General features: G+C 35.6%; 2 protein-coding genes across 4 annotated transcripts in view; one reads left to right on the top strand and one right to left on the bottom strand.

Annotated features, from left to right (window-relative positions):
• Window positions 1-13373, top strand: part of PPP2R3C (protein phosphatase 2 regulatory subunit B''gamma) — a 27639-nt gene extending 14266 nt beyond the window's left edge. Inside the window, exons 7-13 of the mRNA XM_004017892.4 lie at window positions 3475-3607; window positions 4798-4853; window positions 4931-5006; window positions 6636-6772; window positions 9021-9158; window positions 11249-11308; window positions 13072-13373. Coding sequence (XP_004017941.1) covers window positions 3475-3607; window positions 4798-4853; window positions 4931-5006; window positions 6636-6772; window positions 9021-9158; window positions 11249-11308; window positions 13072-13260 — 789 coding nt within the window. The 3' untranslated portion in view covers window positions 13261-13373. The remainder of the gene's footprint in view (window positions 1-3474; window positions 3608-4797; window positions 4854-4930; window positions 5007-6635; window positions 6773-9020; window positions 9159-11248; window positions 11309-13071) is intronic.
• Window positions 11892-16040, bottom strand: part of LOC101118904 (signal recognition particle subunit SRP54) — a 69746-nt gene continuing 65597 nt past the window's right edge. For all 3 annotated transcript variants that reach the window (XM_060401815.1, XM_027957248.3, XM_042235685.2), the window contains one exon: window positions 11892-16040. In XM_060401815.1, coding sequence (XP_060257798.1) covers window positions 15834-16040 — 207 coding nt within the window. In that variant the 3' untranslated portion in view covers window positions 11892-15833.

Below are 16040 nucleotides of genomic sequence, written 5' to 3'. Positions count from 1 at the left end.
AGCATGTGAATCTCAGTTCCTCAACCAGGGATTGAACCCAGGCCACAGCAGTAAAAGTCCAAACTCCTAACTACTAGACCATCAGTGAACTGCCTGGTTTACATTTTAAATTTTGGTGGGGTTTTTTTTTTTTTTTTGGCCATGCTGCTCGACCTGTGGAATCTTAGTTTCCTTACCAAGAATCAAACCCATGGCCCCTGCAGTGGAAGTGAAGAGTCTTAACCGCTAGACCACCAGGGTACTCCCTGGTTTACATTTTAAAAGATCACTGGATGTGTGGAGAATGAATTGTAAGGAGCCTGGAGTCAATGAACAATTAGGAAACTACTGTAGTTGTCCAGGTGAGAGATGATAGTGGCCCAAATCAGGATGATGATGTGAAGAAGCGAGTAATAGATCAATTTAGTGTTTATTTTGGACACACACACCCCAACAACAACAAAAATTTGCTGCTGGATTAGATGTTGGAAGTAAAGCGTAGGGGCCTTGGTAAAGAAAAGGTAGGAACCAAGTTTAAATTTTTTACTTTGAATAAATAGTGGAACAGGGGGAAATAGGTGAGGACTAGGGTTGGGGATGATAAGAGTCCAGTTTTGGGCTCACCATGTATGCCATTGGTTATACAACTTAGATTATAAAGTATCTCAGACGAAGTAGAAACATTATATATCAGGAGGGACAAAGCAAAAGTAACAAAATTGTAAAATATAAGAAACCATGAGAGATATTTAAATATATAATCTTGGAATAGGGAAAGCCTTTCTGAATATGACAAAGCTGAAAAGTCTAAAAAACAAGTTCAGCTAATTTTTTAAAAAATCTGTAAAGCAAAGACCATCATAAACAAAGTAAAAACAAGCTGGGACTTCCCTGGCAGTCTCGTGGTTAAGACCTTGCCTTCCAGTGCATGGGGTGCAGGTTTGATCTGTGGTGGTTGGGGAAGTGGTCTGGGAGCTAAGATCCTACATGCCTAGCAGTCAAGAAGACAACATACAGCAGAAACAATATTGTAACAAATTCAATAAAGACTTTAAAAAATAGAAAAGAAAACAGTAAGCCAAGAAAAATATCTGCAACTTATTCACAGACAAATGACCAATTACTCTAGTGGATAAAAAGCTCCTGGAAATCAAGAATAAAATGGCTGTTAACCCAGTAAAAACTGGGCAAAGGATATAAATAGTTTGCAGAAAGTAAATACAAATGCTTCTTAATTACAGGGGAAAAAATGTTAACCTCACTTTATATGAGAGAAATGCCAAATAGATCTACACTAAAATATCATTTTTTACCTATCAGATTGGCAAAGATCAAAAAGTTTGATAATGACTTTAATGAAGGAATGTAAAATAGACCATGAGTTCCCAAACTTTTCCAGTTCACTGAGGTGCCCTTATTGTCTCAGTAATTTTTTCCATAGAAAAATGGCCAAAAGAAATACCTAACAACTCCATTTATTAACCAGTTGTTTTTGTTGTTTAGTCACTAAGTCATGTGTGACTGTGTTGTGACCCCTACTATACCCCACCAGACTTTTCTGTCCATGGGATTTCCCAGGCAAGAATACTGGAGTGGCTTGCCATTTCCTTCTCCAGGAGATCTTCCTGACCCAGGGACTGAATCTGCGTCTCCTGCATTGGCAGGCCGATTCTTTACCTCCAGTGCTGTGTGCTCAGTCATGTCCGACTCTTTGTGAGCCCATGGACCATAGCCCACCAGGCTCCCCTATCCAGGGAATTCTCCAGGCAAGAATACTGAGGTGGACTGCCATTTCCTTCTCCAAGAGCCACCAAGGAAGCCCATTAACCATTAGTTTTAGCTGGCACTGTACAGTTACTCGGCCCTGGGTTGGACACGGTCATCCTTGATTCCTTTGCCACACTAATTTTCACATGATACTTGCTTTATCACAGCAACCGCCAAAACCTAGCTTTGCAAGGATGAAATGGAGTCAAGGGAAAGTAGCTCAGACATGTCCAATTCTTTGCGACCCCATGGACTATAGCCCGCCAGACTCCTCGCCCTATGAGATGTAGCAGGCAAGAATACTGGAGCGGGTTGCCATTCCCTTCTCCAGGGAATCTTCCCGACCCAGGGATTAAACCCAGGTCTCCCACATTGCCGGCAGATTCTTTACTGTCTGAGCAAGAATAGATGTTATCAAAAGGAATAAATTTCAATCTAATGTGATTGAAATGTGAATGACCTTGAACTCATAGCTCTCGCCCATGGTGATATGTTGTGCAGTATCCAATAGATGTCGCTGTGTTTCCTTGAGTTTAGTGTATCACTCTTGGGGCATAATTTGGAAGCTGTTCATAAAGCCTTCACAATGCTGGTGGTAGTGTGAAATCAATATGTCCTTCCTGGGGAAGTGTGAAGTTTGCTGATGTCTATCAGAATTATAAATGTGCACATGCTTTAGACCCAGCAATTCAACTTACAGAAGTTATGTCCTATATTCCCCCATAATATCTATGAGTGAAAAATTACCTTGGCCCCTATAGTATGTTATTTTTTTTTTTTTTTGCCATGCTGAATGGCATGTGGAATCTTAGTTCTCTGACTAGGGAATCCAACCTGTATGCCTTGCAGTGGAAGCATGGAACCCTAACCATTGGTCTGCCAGTGTATTCCCTATAGGATTTTAGTGTCGCAAAAGATTATAAACAGTGTTGATGTCCATTAGTAGAAGACTGGTTCAATAGATTATGGTACATTCATACAGTGAAATAATAGACAGCTGTATTTTAAAGAGTAGCAGTTCTTCAAGAGCCAAAATGGAATGACTGCAAAGTATATTGAAAGTGAAAAAGAAAGTGAAAGTGAAGTCGCTCAGTCGTGTCCGACTTTGCGACCCTGTGGACTGTAGCCTACCAGGCTCCTCCGTCCATGGGATTCTCCAGGCAAGAATACTGGAGTGGGTTGCCATTTCCTTCTCCAGGGGGTCTTCCTGACCCAGGGATCGAACCCAAGCCTCCCGCATTGCAGGCAGATGCTTTAACCTCTGAGCCACCTGGGAAGCCCACAAAGTATATTGCTAAGTGATAAAAGGAAGATAAGAGAAGAATTTTCATGGTATGCTGCTACATCCTGGTAAAAAAGGAAAAGAAATATACATATATATGTATTAGCTTAGATGTGCATCGGTTATCTTTGGACATATATCAAAAACTGATACTGTATACCTCTGCGGAAAAGAAATAGGTGAGAAGAAAACTTTTCAATTAATACTTTTTTGTTTCTTTTGTCTTTGGAACTATGTAGAATGTGTTACCTATTCAAAAATATATTAAGATGTAAATAAATGGGATATATAAAATAACTTCACCACTAATACAGTTATAAATTTATTTCATTATTATATTTTCAATGCTGAATAATTTTCAGACTGAAATTGTATTTTAGTATCTAATGAAAAATCAAGATCAGACATTTAACACTGTAAAATTGTATTTTGTTTTGTTCTTTCAGGATTTAGAAAACTACATATTGGAACTTATCCCTACTTTGCCACAGTTAGATGGGCTGGAAAAATCTTTTTACTCCTTTTATGTTTGTACAGCAGTTAGGAAGTTCTTCTTCTTTTTAGACCCTCTAAGAACAGGTAAAAGAAAATCTTATCTCACTTAGACATTTTCTAAATCTCAGTAACTAGAGATAAGTCTTTAAAATGTAATTAATTTTCCTAACATGTCATTACCACTGATATATAAATATTTTGATATATAGATCTTTTGATTTACTTGCACCAACCACCATCAGCTATGTGACAGTGGGCATGTGACATAACCATTTACAATTTGTCTTTAAAATGAAGTTATCAACTAGCTGGTTCTTTCCAGTTTAAAGAAGCCAGGTATTGATATATTTGCTAGCCCTAATGGGTAATATACTGGAAAATTATTCTTTTTGATGAAAAATACGAATTGGGAAATAGGAGGACCATTTAGCCATAATGTATTTTTCTCATTCTCAAGTTAACCATCCTATATGAAGATCAGATTTGTAAATTTTGCCTCATGTTTTAACAGCACACTCTATCAACTGTTCTAACCTGCTAGACTGGGACAGAGAAAGGAACAGAAGGCCCAAACCAAAGTCCTTGGTTCTTTTAGGTCCTTGAAAGTGGCAGCTGTGTGAATCCATCACAGTATGGGGTAGCTGTCAGTCTTTTTTAAATGCCTTTGTTAAAGACATACACATCTTTTCCCTTTGAAATTTACAAAATAATAATAGCCAACAGTTTTGACTGTTTATTATGTACTGATATGCTAAGCAGTTTACATAGATTCTTTCATTTCCTTCTCAACTCCATAAAGAAGGTATTATTATCCACATTTTATGTGTAAAGCACCTGAGACTTAGATAGATTGCATGTCTAGAAATGGTATTTAAATCCCATTTCTCTACTCTTAACCGTGCTTTATATTGTTTTCTATTCCAGAACCTCCAAAGGAAAATGGAGACAGTCTCTTTATTTGACTACTAACAGTATCATATCCATAACCACAAAAAAAATTAACATTTTTTGGAGTCTTGTATCAATGTAATTTTGGAATTTATCAACTGGATATATATTTGGTGGTATATAGGTAGACATATCTATATGAGATTTTATTAACTATTCCCTGCAGATTTCCCTTTTAACATCAATATATAGTAAGGACTTTGGAACATGAGAGCTAGGAAGCTTTAAAATACCAATTGTGTGATTGCTCTTCTAAAACAACATTTTTATAAAATTGAGTTGCTCTTGTTTTTAAAATTAAGTAATTGTGTTTCTCTTCTTTAAAGGGAAGATAAAAATTCAAGATATTTTAGCATGCAGCTTCCTAGATGATTTATTGGAGGTAAGTATGTTTTTAAATTACTTAATTCTATCACTTGATAGTTGCTATCTTCTAATTATGTCTCTATGTTCATCTAGTTAAGGGATGAGGAACTATCCAAGGAGAGTCAAGAAACAAATTGGTTTTCTGCTCCTTCTGCCCTAAGGGTGTATGGTATGTTCTTATCATAATGCTAAAATTTGAATTATCTGTTCCTCAGTAAATGTTTCGTTAACTTCTATTCAAAGGACAGTTTTAAACATAGCCTGATTACCTTAGGGCGTCCCTGGTGGCTCAGGCAGTAAAGAATCCATCTGTAGTGCATGAGACCTGGGTTCGAATCCTGGGTTGGGAAGATCCCCTGGAGGAGAGCATGGCAACCCACTCCAGTATTCTTGCCTGGAGAATCCCTGTGGACAGAGGAGCCTGGCGGGCTATAGCCCATGGGATCGCAAAGAGTCAGACACGACTGAGCGACTAAGCACAGCACAGCACAATTTACCTTAAGATCAAAGTATTCTAATTTTCTTAAGAGCTTCTATTCTAGATTACTAAATTTTGTTTAAATACCAACATTTTATGTGTGTATATGTATATATTTTTAATATAGTTGATTCATAATGTTGTGCCAATCTCTGCTATACAGCAAAGTGCCAGTGCTTTATATTTTTGTGATTCTTAATCTAATACATTTCTAGAACTTTAATATCGGAGAAGGCAATGGCACCTCACTCCAGTACTCTTGCCTGGAAAATCCCACGGACAGAGGAGCTTGGTAGGCTGCAGTCCATGGGGTCGCGAAGAGTCGGACACAACTGAGCAACTTCACTTTCACTTTTCACTTTCATGCATTGGAGAAGGAAATGGCAACCCACTCCAGTATTCTTGCCTGGAGAATCCCAGGGATGAGGGAGCCTGGTGGGCTGCCGTCTTGTGGGGTCGCACAGAGTCAGACACGACTGAAGTGACTTAGCAGCCGTAGCAGCAGCAGCACTTTAATATAACATAAGGAATGTGGTTTGATTATTGTTGACTCAGGAACATTAATATGAACATCACCTATGATCTTGCACTGTGATAAAATGCTGCTCTCAGGGTCCACAGAAGGATGTCTTTGGACCTAGCTTGCTTTTTTCTTGAATTTCATTAGTCTGTTACACTGTTCTATTGAGTGATCTTCTGACTTGTTTTGGCAACCTTGACCTCTGCTTTCAAATGCCAGCATGCCAGTGCTTTATGTTGGTTGACCCACTGCTGCTGCTGCTGCTAAGTCGGTTCAGTCGTGTCCAACTCTGTGCGACCCCATAGACAGGAGCCCATCAGGCTCCCCCGTCCCTGGAATTCTCCAGGCAAGAACACTGGAGTGGGTTGCCATTTCCTTCTCCAATGCATGAAAGTGAAAAGTGAAAGTGAATTTGTTCAGTCGTGTCCGAGTCTTCACGACCCCATGGACTGCAGCCCACCAGGCTCCTCTGCCCATGGGATTTTCCAGGCAAGAGTACTGGAATGGGTTGCCATTGCCTTCTCCGAGTTGACCCCCTACCTCCATCTAATTTAGAATCCTAGGAAAGTTCTAAAAGGTTGCAAACTGAAAACAAATAATGTAAGTGACACAGCATAAAGGCATCATGAATTTTCTTTGACTGGTTTCTGGCTTAACATTGTTCTGATAGAGATTAAAGGAATAGTAGGTGACTACCTTGACTGTAACAAAATTAGTTTAAAGATCAAAATAGTAACCAATAAAAATAACTTTTTGTTTGTTTTGGTCATAAGTGTCTTTTTATTGTCTTTCTTCCCAAGGCCAGTATTTGAATCTTGATAAGGATCACAATGGCATGCTCAGTAAAGAAGAGCTCTCCCGCTATGGAACAGCAACCATGACCAATGTCTTCTTAGACCGTGTTTTCCAGGAGTGTCTCACTTATGATGGAGAAATGGTAGTAGTTTAAGCCTCTTGAGTTTTGAAAATTTAGACTCCCACAATTTCCAAAAGCCCTTTTTTAAAAATAGAAATATAGTTGACTTACAATGTTATATTAGTTTCATGTATACACCATAGTGATTCAATATTTTTATAGATTACATACCAAAGCTATAGCAAAATATGACTATATTCCCTGTGTGAAGATTTCATTCTTTTTATGGCTGAGTAGTATTCCATTGTATATATACCATGTCATCTTTATCCACTTATCTGTCGATGGATACTTAGGTTGCTTCCATATCCTGGCTTATGTAAGTATTGCTGCTGTGAACACTGGGGTGCATATCTTTCCAAATTACTGTTTCCATTTTCTTCACATAAACATCCAGGAATAGAATTGCTGGATCATATAGTTCTATCTTTAATTTTTTGAGGAACCTCCATACTGTTTTCCATTGTGCTGGACCAGTTTGCATTCCCACCAACAGCGCATGAGGGTTCCCTTTTCTCCACATCCTTGAACACTTTAGTTATCTTTTATTTGGTTTTTTGTTTTTGCATGAGGGGTCTTAGTGGGATTGAACCCGTGCCCTCTGCAGTGGAAGTGCCAAGTCTGAACCACTGGACTGCCAGGGAAGTTGTTAGTTCTTTTTGATGGTAGCCATTCTGAACAGTGTGAGGTGATCTCATTGTGATTTTGATTTGTGTTTCCCTGATGACTAGTGATATTGAGCATCTTTTCCTGTGCCTGTTGGCCATCTGATATCTTCTTCAGAAAAATGCATGTTTAGGTCCTCTGTCCATATTTAATCACAAAAGCCTTTTTCTTGATGTGATATAGCAGTATTTTCTGTCAGTGTATAACAGTATCTTAAGAAGTATGAACTGATCAAATTGTTTGAGATTCGGAGCCTTTGATCTTAAGGTAAATTTGCTTAAAAACATTACTTCCCTTATGCACTCAGGACAAATAGACATTTTTCCTATTTTGTTCATTTCATTGTTGGTACAACTACTGTAGAGGAATGTTGTAGGCTAGTAAAAAAAAAAAATCTGAAAAACGGGTAAATACTATTGACTATTTTCATATAGATGGTTCACTCACTGAGTTACCAGGTCAGATATAGTACCATATATGCCATGATTTAAATCTAAGAATCAGGTTGTTGTATTCTAAGTGACTACCTTAGTAGCTAAAGATTCGCTAACATGCGCCTGTCCTTTTATCACAACAATTCAAAATATATACTTGAGAAGAAAATTCTAAATAGCATTTTTAAGTCTCCATTCTTGCTATTAAAAATATGTGTTAAGGATCTGATAGCTTTTTCAAACCAATGATGCTTAAGAAATAGTCCTACTGTCAGCAGAGAATCAGGGTTTTAGGTTTTATCATTTAGCTTCAATAACAGTTTTCTAAATGAATCCATTGTTAACCAACTGCCAAAGAAAAAGAGGGAAAAGGCACAGAAACTGCTTCATGACTCCCACAGCTGCCTAAACAGTGAGGAGCTTGGAGTATACTAATGACGTGATGAATAAAGAAAATCAGAAGCTACCGTTAGGCGTGGAGTTTAGACCATGATAAGGCTGCATCTCTAGCTCTTATACATAGAGTTTATCAGAAAAGAATTCTTAATCTTAGCCTAAGAAAATCCTTTCCAAGATTATAAACATTTTTTTCCCAAGTGAAAATCTCTGAAGTACTTTACTTCTTTTAACCATGCAAAAAAAGTAATCTGTGACTATGCTCTTCTCATAGAAAAAGCTTTGTGTTCTCTTCATGTCTTTTTAGCCTTCATTTGTATTCGTTTGCTCCCTTTTGGATGAGAACAGTGTCAGATCACTGTAGAATATCTGGCACTCTTAAGATGACTTATTGGAAATCATCTGAATTAAAATTTCAAAGCAGTATTTCATACGACCACACTGAACTGAAAATGTAAATTTAGTGGCCATACACAATAGCTGTCACTCTCCTGTCCATTTCAAAAGCCTGATAAATGAAAATTATGATTTAACACAGCAAATCTCATAAGAAAATGAGCTGTGCCCCCAAAAACTGTCTGTACAGGTTAACTGCAGTGTATAGAATTCCTAGAAACCAACATTAAGTATAGTTAAGTATGAATTTTGCATTTAATGTTAAAAAATTGCCATCTTTGATTACAAAATAGCCTCCAATCATCAGACATTCATTTGAAAAGTTAATTACAAATTACAAGTAAGAATTCTAATGATCATCATTTTCTTTTCTTTAGGACTATAAGACCTACCTGGATTTTGTTCTTGCATTAGAAAACCGCAAAGAACCTGCAGCTCTGCAGTATATTTTTAAGTTACTTGACATTGAGAACAAAGGGTATCTGAATGTCTTTTCCCTTAATTATTTCTTTAGGGTAAGTCTCATTTGTGTAAGTGTACCTTTGTTATACAGTTTGGTTTAAATTACCTACTAAGGGACAATTTTATCTAACTTGGGGTGTTTAAATTTAGCAAAAGGATTTATATAACAGATTTCAGAAGGAAATCAAGTCTAGTTTTAGTTTTTTTCTATTTTTGAAAATATAAATGGGCTAAATCAGTGCTGATTTGATTAGTTGTAAGGTACTTTAGAAGTGTGTAAATACATGTCAGGCTTATTAACCAGTGGAGATAAAAACATGCCTGAGAAAGTCTGTGCTTTTGGTGATCAAAAACTAGTATGTAAAATTCTATAGAAATATGACACATTCAGAAAAGGGAATTCCTTTCCACAGAAGTTTTGCCAGCCTGGTAGTTGTAGATTCTTTTAGTTGCTATGCTATAACAAATATAAATTTAAAAGTTGGCTAGAATTCATATTTCAGTATGAAACAGATTTGCTGAAATACTTATTCTGTGCCATAGGTAGTCTCAGAGAATAGCATGATGAGCTCTGAAGTGGAATTTGATTGTATCTGATAAGCATTCAGCTGTAGCAGGTGTAAATGTAGGAATGTCCATCCTTTTAAGATAAATCATTCCTCAGTTTGAATGGTGGCTTTTCTACTTGATGGAAAGGTTTTGTACAGTACTATTCCACTCCACTGCCACATAGCTAGTTTTCAGAAGACCATCTGGTTTTTATATGGAAGATCAATGGTAAGAAGACATTTTTTTTTTTGACATTTTTTTAAAACAGTAAAAATGGACATTTTCACATTTTTGTTGTAAACCATTTTCCCCTGGAAGGTTTTTTTTTTCCATTTAAAAATTTTGTGATACTCCCAAAATAACTTTGTCTGATTACTAAGTTTCAGAGTATATAGTTAATAATTTCATGTTAAATTCCCTGAAAGGGAATACGAGAAATTATTATTTTCTAGGTAGTAATGACTACATCTTATTATAAGGATAAAATAAATTACATCCAGTATGAGGATGCATTTTTTAAAAACTGAATGCCACATGGACTTATATCCATGACTAATCTGAGAATCTGATACCACCTATCATAGGTATGCCCCTGCTTTAAGCAGACCTATTAAATGAAAATTTAGTTTTAGGAAAACACAGTAAATATATCTTTCAAACTACTCAGTCCCTTTTCACAACTATTTCTTTATAGTATCTTCTACTCTTATGATATTTTATTTATTAAATACACTGAAAATATTTTATACATTTGTTTTAGACTTGGTTGTATGGGCTAAGGTAAAGTTACTGGTACCGAGCCTGGCTGTGTGTAAAGCCTTTGTGCATCAGTATCCCAGTGATAAAGCTAGGCCCGCATATGCACTCTAGATCACTTCATCCACGTCTGCTGCTCCAGTAGATGAGAGTGTACTCAGATTCCCGTATGCTGCAGAGATGCCCTGTGCACACTGGGATCAGTGGCACTACAGAGTGGCACTCAAAACATATTTCACTGATTATTTTCCAACAATTTTAAGCTTTCATATTTTCCAGTGAATGACTCCCACCTAAAATATTTGTTAGTCCAACTGGATCACCACAGTTTCTTCAGTCTTTTTTTTTGTTAAAGTTCATAAAATAATTTGAGGGAGGTTTTTCTGTCAAGAATATGAAGTATAGGGTGGGAGGGGAGGTGGTAGACTGGGTGCCTTAAAGAATGGTGAAGGTGTAAACAGCGTTCCTGGAAAATGGGAGGAGCAGATCATAACAGAATCGCAAGGCCATGTTGTAAGGCCTGTCTGGGGTTGGAGACCATTCTTACATAATAGTAATCTTACATAATAGTAATCTGTACTCTTGTATACTTTCCTTATGAAGTTCTCCATGTGTAGGTCTAGAAAAGTTGATGACTACACCAATCCAGTGTTTAGGTTTTGCTCAACAGATTTAAAGCAAGGTCAAGGAATTTGAGAAAATTGGCAAGGATGGTTAAAACAATGAGACTTATGGTCTGATAGGATAGGAAACAGAACTAGAAAGGGGGCCATAGGAACAGGACAGGGAATGTGTATTTTATGTTTTTTGTTTAAGGATTTATTTCTATTAAATACAGGCCATACAAGAACTAATGAAAATCCATGGACAGGATCCTGTTTCATTTCAAGATGTCAAGGTTACTTTTTTCTTTATGTAATTTACGGCAGATAATCATTTGTATTAAATGAAGTTTTTACCTGAAAGCAACTTATGATATACTGAACCAAGTATTTGCAGTTATTTGTTCTGAATTAATACTGAAGTCATTAGCAACTGAGACAATGATGGGACTAATGATTTATACAGTTGAACATTTTAACGCTGTCAGTCTTGTGTTCTCACTGGAAGCATTTGTTCAGATTGAAAATTAAAAGAATCAGTACAGCCTGTATCTTTTGGCAGTCTGTTCCACCATAAACTGAACTGGGGCAAACTTTAGGTTCAGGCACTTTTTTAGTCCACTCCTTCAGAGGGCTTGCTTGCTTTGGTATTATTTAAGGACACATCAATCTTACTGTATGAAAACCACTACTATTTGAAACACATGTCACTACTTAACATTTTAGTAATCAGACCTTCATCAGCTGTAAAACACATAGGGGCATCCAGTACTGGTTCAGGTGAAGTAATGTAATAAAATAACCCATCCCATTTTAACCAAATATAATAAAAGGCTATGTCGGTTTAATATAAATGAGACAAATCTGAAACTATGCAACTGGCAATTTAAAAACAAGTCATTTTATACGGCCACCAATGTGGAAAGGGAAATTTCACATACGTACCAGATTAAAAAGTCATACATTTACCTGAATTGTTCTAATCTTTAAAAATGTAATTTAAATACTATTAAATACATTGAGTGATTTTAATATAAACAGATTAGAAAACATGTACTGATACCCCATAAGTAATCTTATAGTGCACTTAATAATATAGAAAAGGTTCTTCCATCTGTTCTAGTTATTTTTATCACCATTTAGTGTCATTGTGGAAGACTAATTCTTTAATATTCCCCCTATCCATTCCAGGTCCAGAGTAAAACATTGACATTATTATTGGAAATGAAGTTTTGTCCATGTCTTGGCTCTAAAGCATTTAAGTTTTTACTTTGAGCCAAGTCTGCATTAAATCAAGGCCCTGCTTTACCCCTAATTAGAAGAAAATAGAGATATAAGTAATTACCACATATACAAAGAACACTACATTAGATAGTTTTGCCACTAATTAGCTATGTAGCTTTAACTGAGCTTCACTTTCTTTATAAGAAACATACAGGCATACCTTTAAAAAAATTGTTTTTAATAAATTGAAGGTCTGTGGCAGCCCTAGTCAAGCAAGTCTATTGGTGCCATTTTTCCAACAACATTATCTCTATTTCACATTTTGGTAATTCTCACAGCATTCATTGTTATTATTATTAGCTATATGTTGATCTCTGATGTTTGACATTACTATTGCAAAAAGATTACAACTTGTTGAAGGCTCAAATGATAGTTTGCATTTTAAGCAATATTCTTTAATTAAGGTATGTACATTTTATTACATATAATGCTGTTGTACACTTAAGAGACTACAGTGTAAAGATAAACCTTTGTAATGCACTAGGAAACAAAAACATTCACATGAGTTGCTTTATTGCAATATTCACTTTATTGCGGTGGTCTGGAACTGAAATCAAAATATCCTCAAGGGTATGCCTCTACCTAAGGAATCTTCCACTAAAATTCTGTGTATATAGAAAACAGATGGATTGCCTATTAAATGAAAAAGGAAAAACTAGAACAAAAAAATTTTATATAAGCTCAAGTGCTAGCCCTAAATTTTAGATCACTGTGTGATAGAAATTAAATGAATCAGATAGCAAATTTCATTGTATTTTTTCTTCCTGTCTTGCAGGATGAAATCTTTGACATGGTAAAACCAAAGGATCCTTTGAAAATCTCTCTCCAGGATTTAATCAACAGTAATCAAGGAGACACAGTCACCACTATTCTAATTGATCTGAATGGCTTTTGGACTTATGAGAATAGAGAAGCGCTTGTTGCAAATGATAATGAAAACTCTACAGACCTTGATGATACATGATCTCTCAAAGACTAGACTGTATTCATTAAAGTAATCTTGAATGCTGCATGTAAATCTTTTGACACAGAATCCTTAGAAACAGTCTAAATAAAATACTTCATATGCCTACAGAACACAGCAAATCTGGTTATTGGAATTTTGGTTGCAGTGGTCTGGAAGAAATGGGACCAAATTAGAAACAGGAAATTCTGGTTACACTTAGCTCCGATATGGCAAGTGTGATCTGGTGAAGGTAGGAGTCCATTTTAAACATACATAATCTTTAGAAATAAAGGAAGTTTTCCTGGAATATTTCTGACATTAGTCATTAAAAATTAAATACTTGAAAAGTTTAAATTATATCATTTAACTTTGAATCTTCTTCTAAAGTATTATATATATCAAAGATTATAGAATTCCTCATTCATCAGAGAAGGGTCATTTCATTTCTGGGAAGTATTTGGACATGTTTATTTTAATAGGGTATTTCAATAAAAAGTATTCTAGTATTTTACTTTAATTAAAATCATTGGTATAAAAAAAATCTGTCTAGCTTGATTAACCAGCACCAGGGTTACATTTCACAAAATTTAACTCCATTTTGTTAAGAATTTTTGTTAGAGAATTTAATTAAGTGTAAAGATTCTCAACTATACTGTTTAGTTTTTAAGAGATGAAAGAATAGAAGAGGGTAGAATAGCATGAACTATGATTCAGAAGGAACAGTAATTATTCAAAGGGTTAGAAAGGAAGAAAAAGTGAAAGAGGCTTAAAAATAAGACAAAACCATTTAATGCATTTATGGGAAATTTTATACTCTGCATAAATAAAAAGTATAAAAGTTTAAGGCACAGTGAATATCTATATAAACATACAAACTGGCCACTGTTGGACAAGTAAAAATAAAATTCAAGAAATGTAACGCCTTCATAAATCATTATCTTCCTTCTACTACAATCAAAAGTTTCTGACTCAACTCTTACATCTGGTACCTCTAGAGAGAAGAGATTCAGGTCACCTTTAGATATGCTTGCTTTTACAGGATACCCAAATAAATATGAGTTTGAATATCTTCTTGAATGAAGATAAAAACAAGGGGAACACATCAGATTAGCATTCTTTACTGGTAAACTATAATTTATGATGATATTACATAATCTGAAGATTAAGCCTTTAAGCACTAAATTATATAGTTTATATTATACCCATGACTAAAAAGATCACCATCACATGCCATGAACCACCATACTATGAATCCATGTAACTGAGGATTCGAAATAAAGAATTATCTTGCCTAAATCCTTCAAATTTCAATTGAAGAACTTAGTGGCCAGATACTCACTGCTAACAGACAGACTTCCATAATAAGCCCAATGCACCTATGTTATTTGTTTGAAGCTATACTTTAGGCAGATATATTTAAGACTGAACTTAATGCTATTTAGAAGACTATTAACAATGATTAATCTCTAAAGGCTCTTGAAGTTTGCGAATAGGTTTGTAGCAGCCTCATATCTAAAATATACATTTCTCCTTACAGTAAGTTATAAATCAAAGTCATACAGATACCTCAGAAGATTCTGAACACATACAGGAATATTTTCGAAATTAGTTTCATATTATACTTTTGTGAGGTCTGCTAATGGCACAGTGGGTACAGGGATGGTCAACCAGGTCAAGCAAACCATCCACTGTTGCTACTTCGAAGTGGTTAATGACAGTTAATTTCATTATGCCACCACTGTACCTTGTACAATATTTAACAGTGAACCCCAGGAGGGTTAAGTCTTCATTTGTCCCCCAGTATCACCAGGCAACTACTTGACCCAGAGGAGGCATTCAGGATTGAATGACTGACATAACCAGAATGCTATGTGGATAATCACTAGGTATTACTATTCGAATACAAATACATTAATAAATTTATCCCATAACTAGTGTTCTTACCATGTTCAAACTTAGTTATTTAAATCTGAATTACTGAAAGAGAAAGTAAGATTAAATAACCTTCATTAAAAATGGAAACCCATCTTAATATTTGGTGTTACAAACTCAATTACCTTCCCATGAAATAAAGTTAAGTCTCAAGGAAAGAAAATTCAAAATGCTTTTATCGTGCTCCTTTTATTACACTCAGTAAACCATCCTTAGTATGAAATGAATGGTTAGATATATAAATATAAGACATAACATGAGAAAATCTAGGGCAAAAATCCTCATTTTAATCTGAGGCCACAAATATCAGCTCCAGTTAGCCTTCATCAGCAACTTACCCATTTTTTTTCTTACACAAAGACAAGCTTGATAATTTAACTTCTCCTAGTTGGTGGTTAAGGCTCTAGAATGTCCTTACCTTTTTTAAAGATCATTTTAAAACCAAAGCACTAATTTGACACAGTAAAAGCACAATATAAAGATCCAAATTTCATATCTGGCTTTTGCTAGATAGAGCTTAAGAATAAAGAAACATTCTTCCCTTTCCTGATAATAATTTAAAATATAAATAATTGTATTAAGGCCCAAGACCCATTGAATAGAGAATGTGAAAATTCCTGGTATAAAAACTACCTTAGAAGTCTGATAGTCATTTCATTCTACAGAGGGACAGAGACTGGATTTTGTTTGCTTTCTGTAATTACTTCACAATCTCCCTCCATTTCAAAATTGAGATTCACAAATGAACTGGATGCCAGTGTTTCTGGTTGATCGGACTGAACAATGGAATCAGCCTGCAGCTTATTTTGTTGGTATTGTCTTTCTGCTTCTTCTGACATCCTATTTTCTTCTTCTTCTTCTTCTTC

The sequence above is a fragment of the Ovis aries genome, chromosome 18 (assembly GCF_016772045.2).
Source record: "Ovis aries strain OAR_USU_Benz2616 breed Rambouillet chromosome 18, ARS-UI_Ramb_v3.0, whole genome shotgun sequence".
Taxonomy (NCBI): Eukaryota; Metazoa; Chordata; class Mammalia; order Artiodactyla; family Bovidae; genus Ovis; species Ovis aries.
The sequence above is the reverse complement of the archived record's forward strand: the minus strand, read 5'-3'. Positions and strand labels throughout refer to the sequence as shown.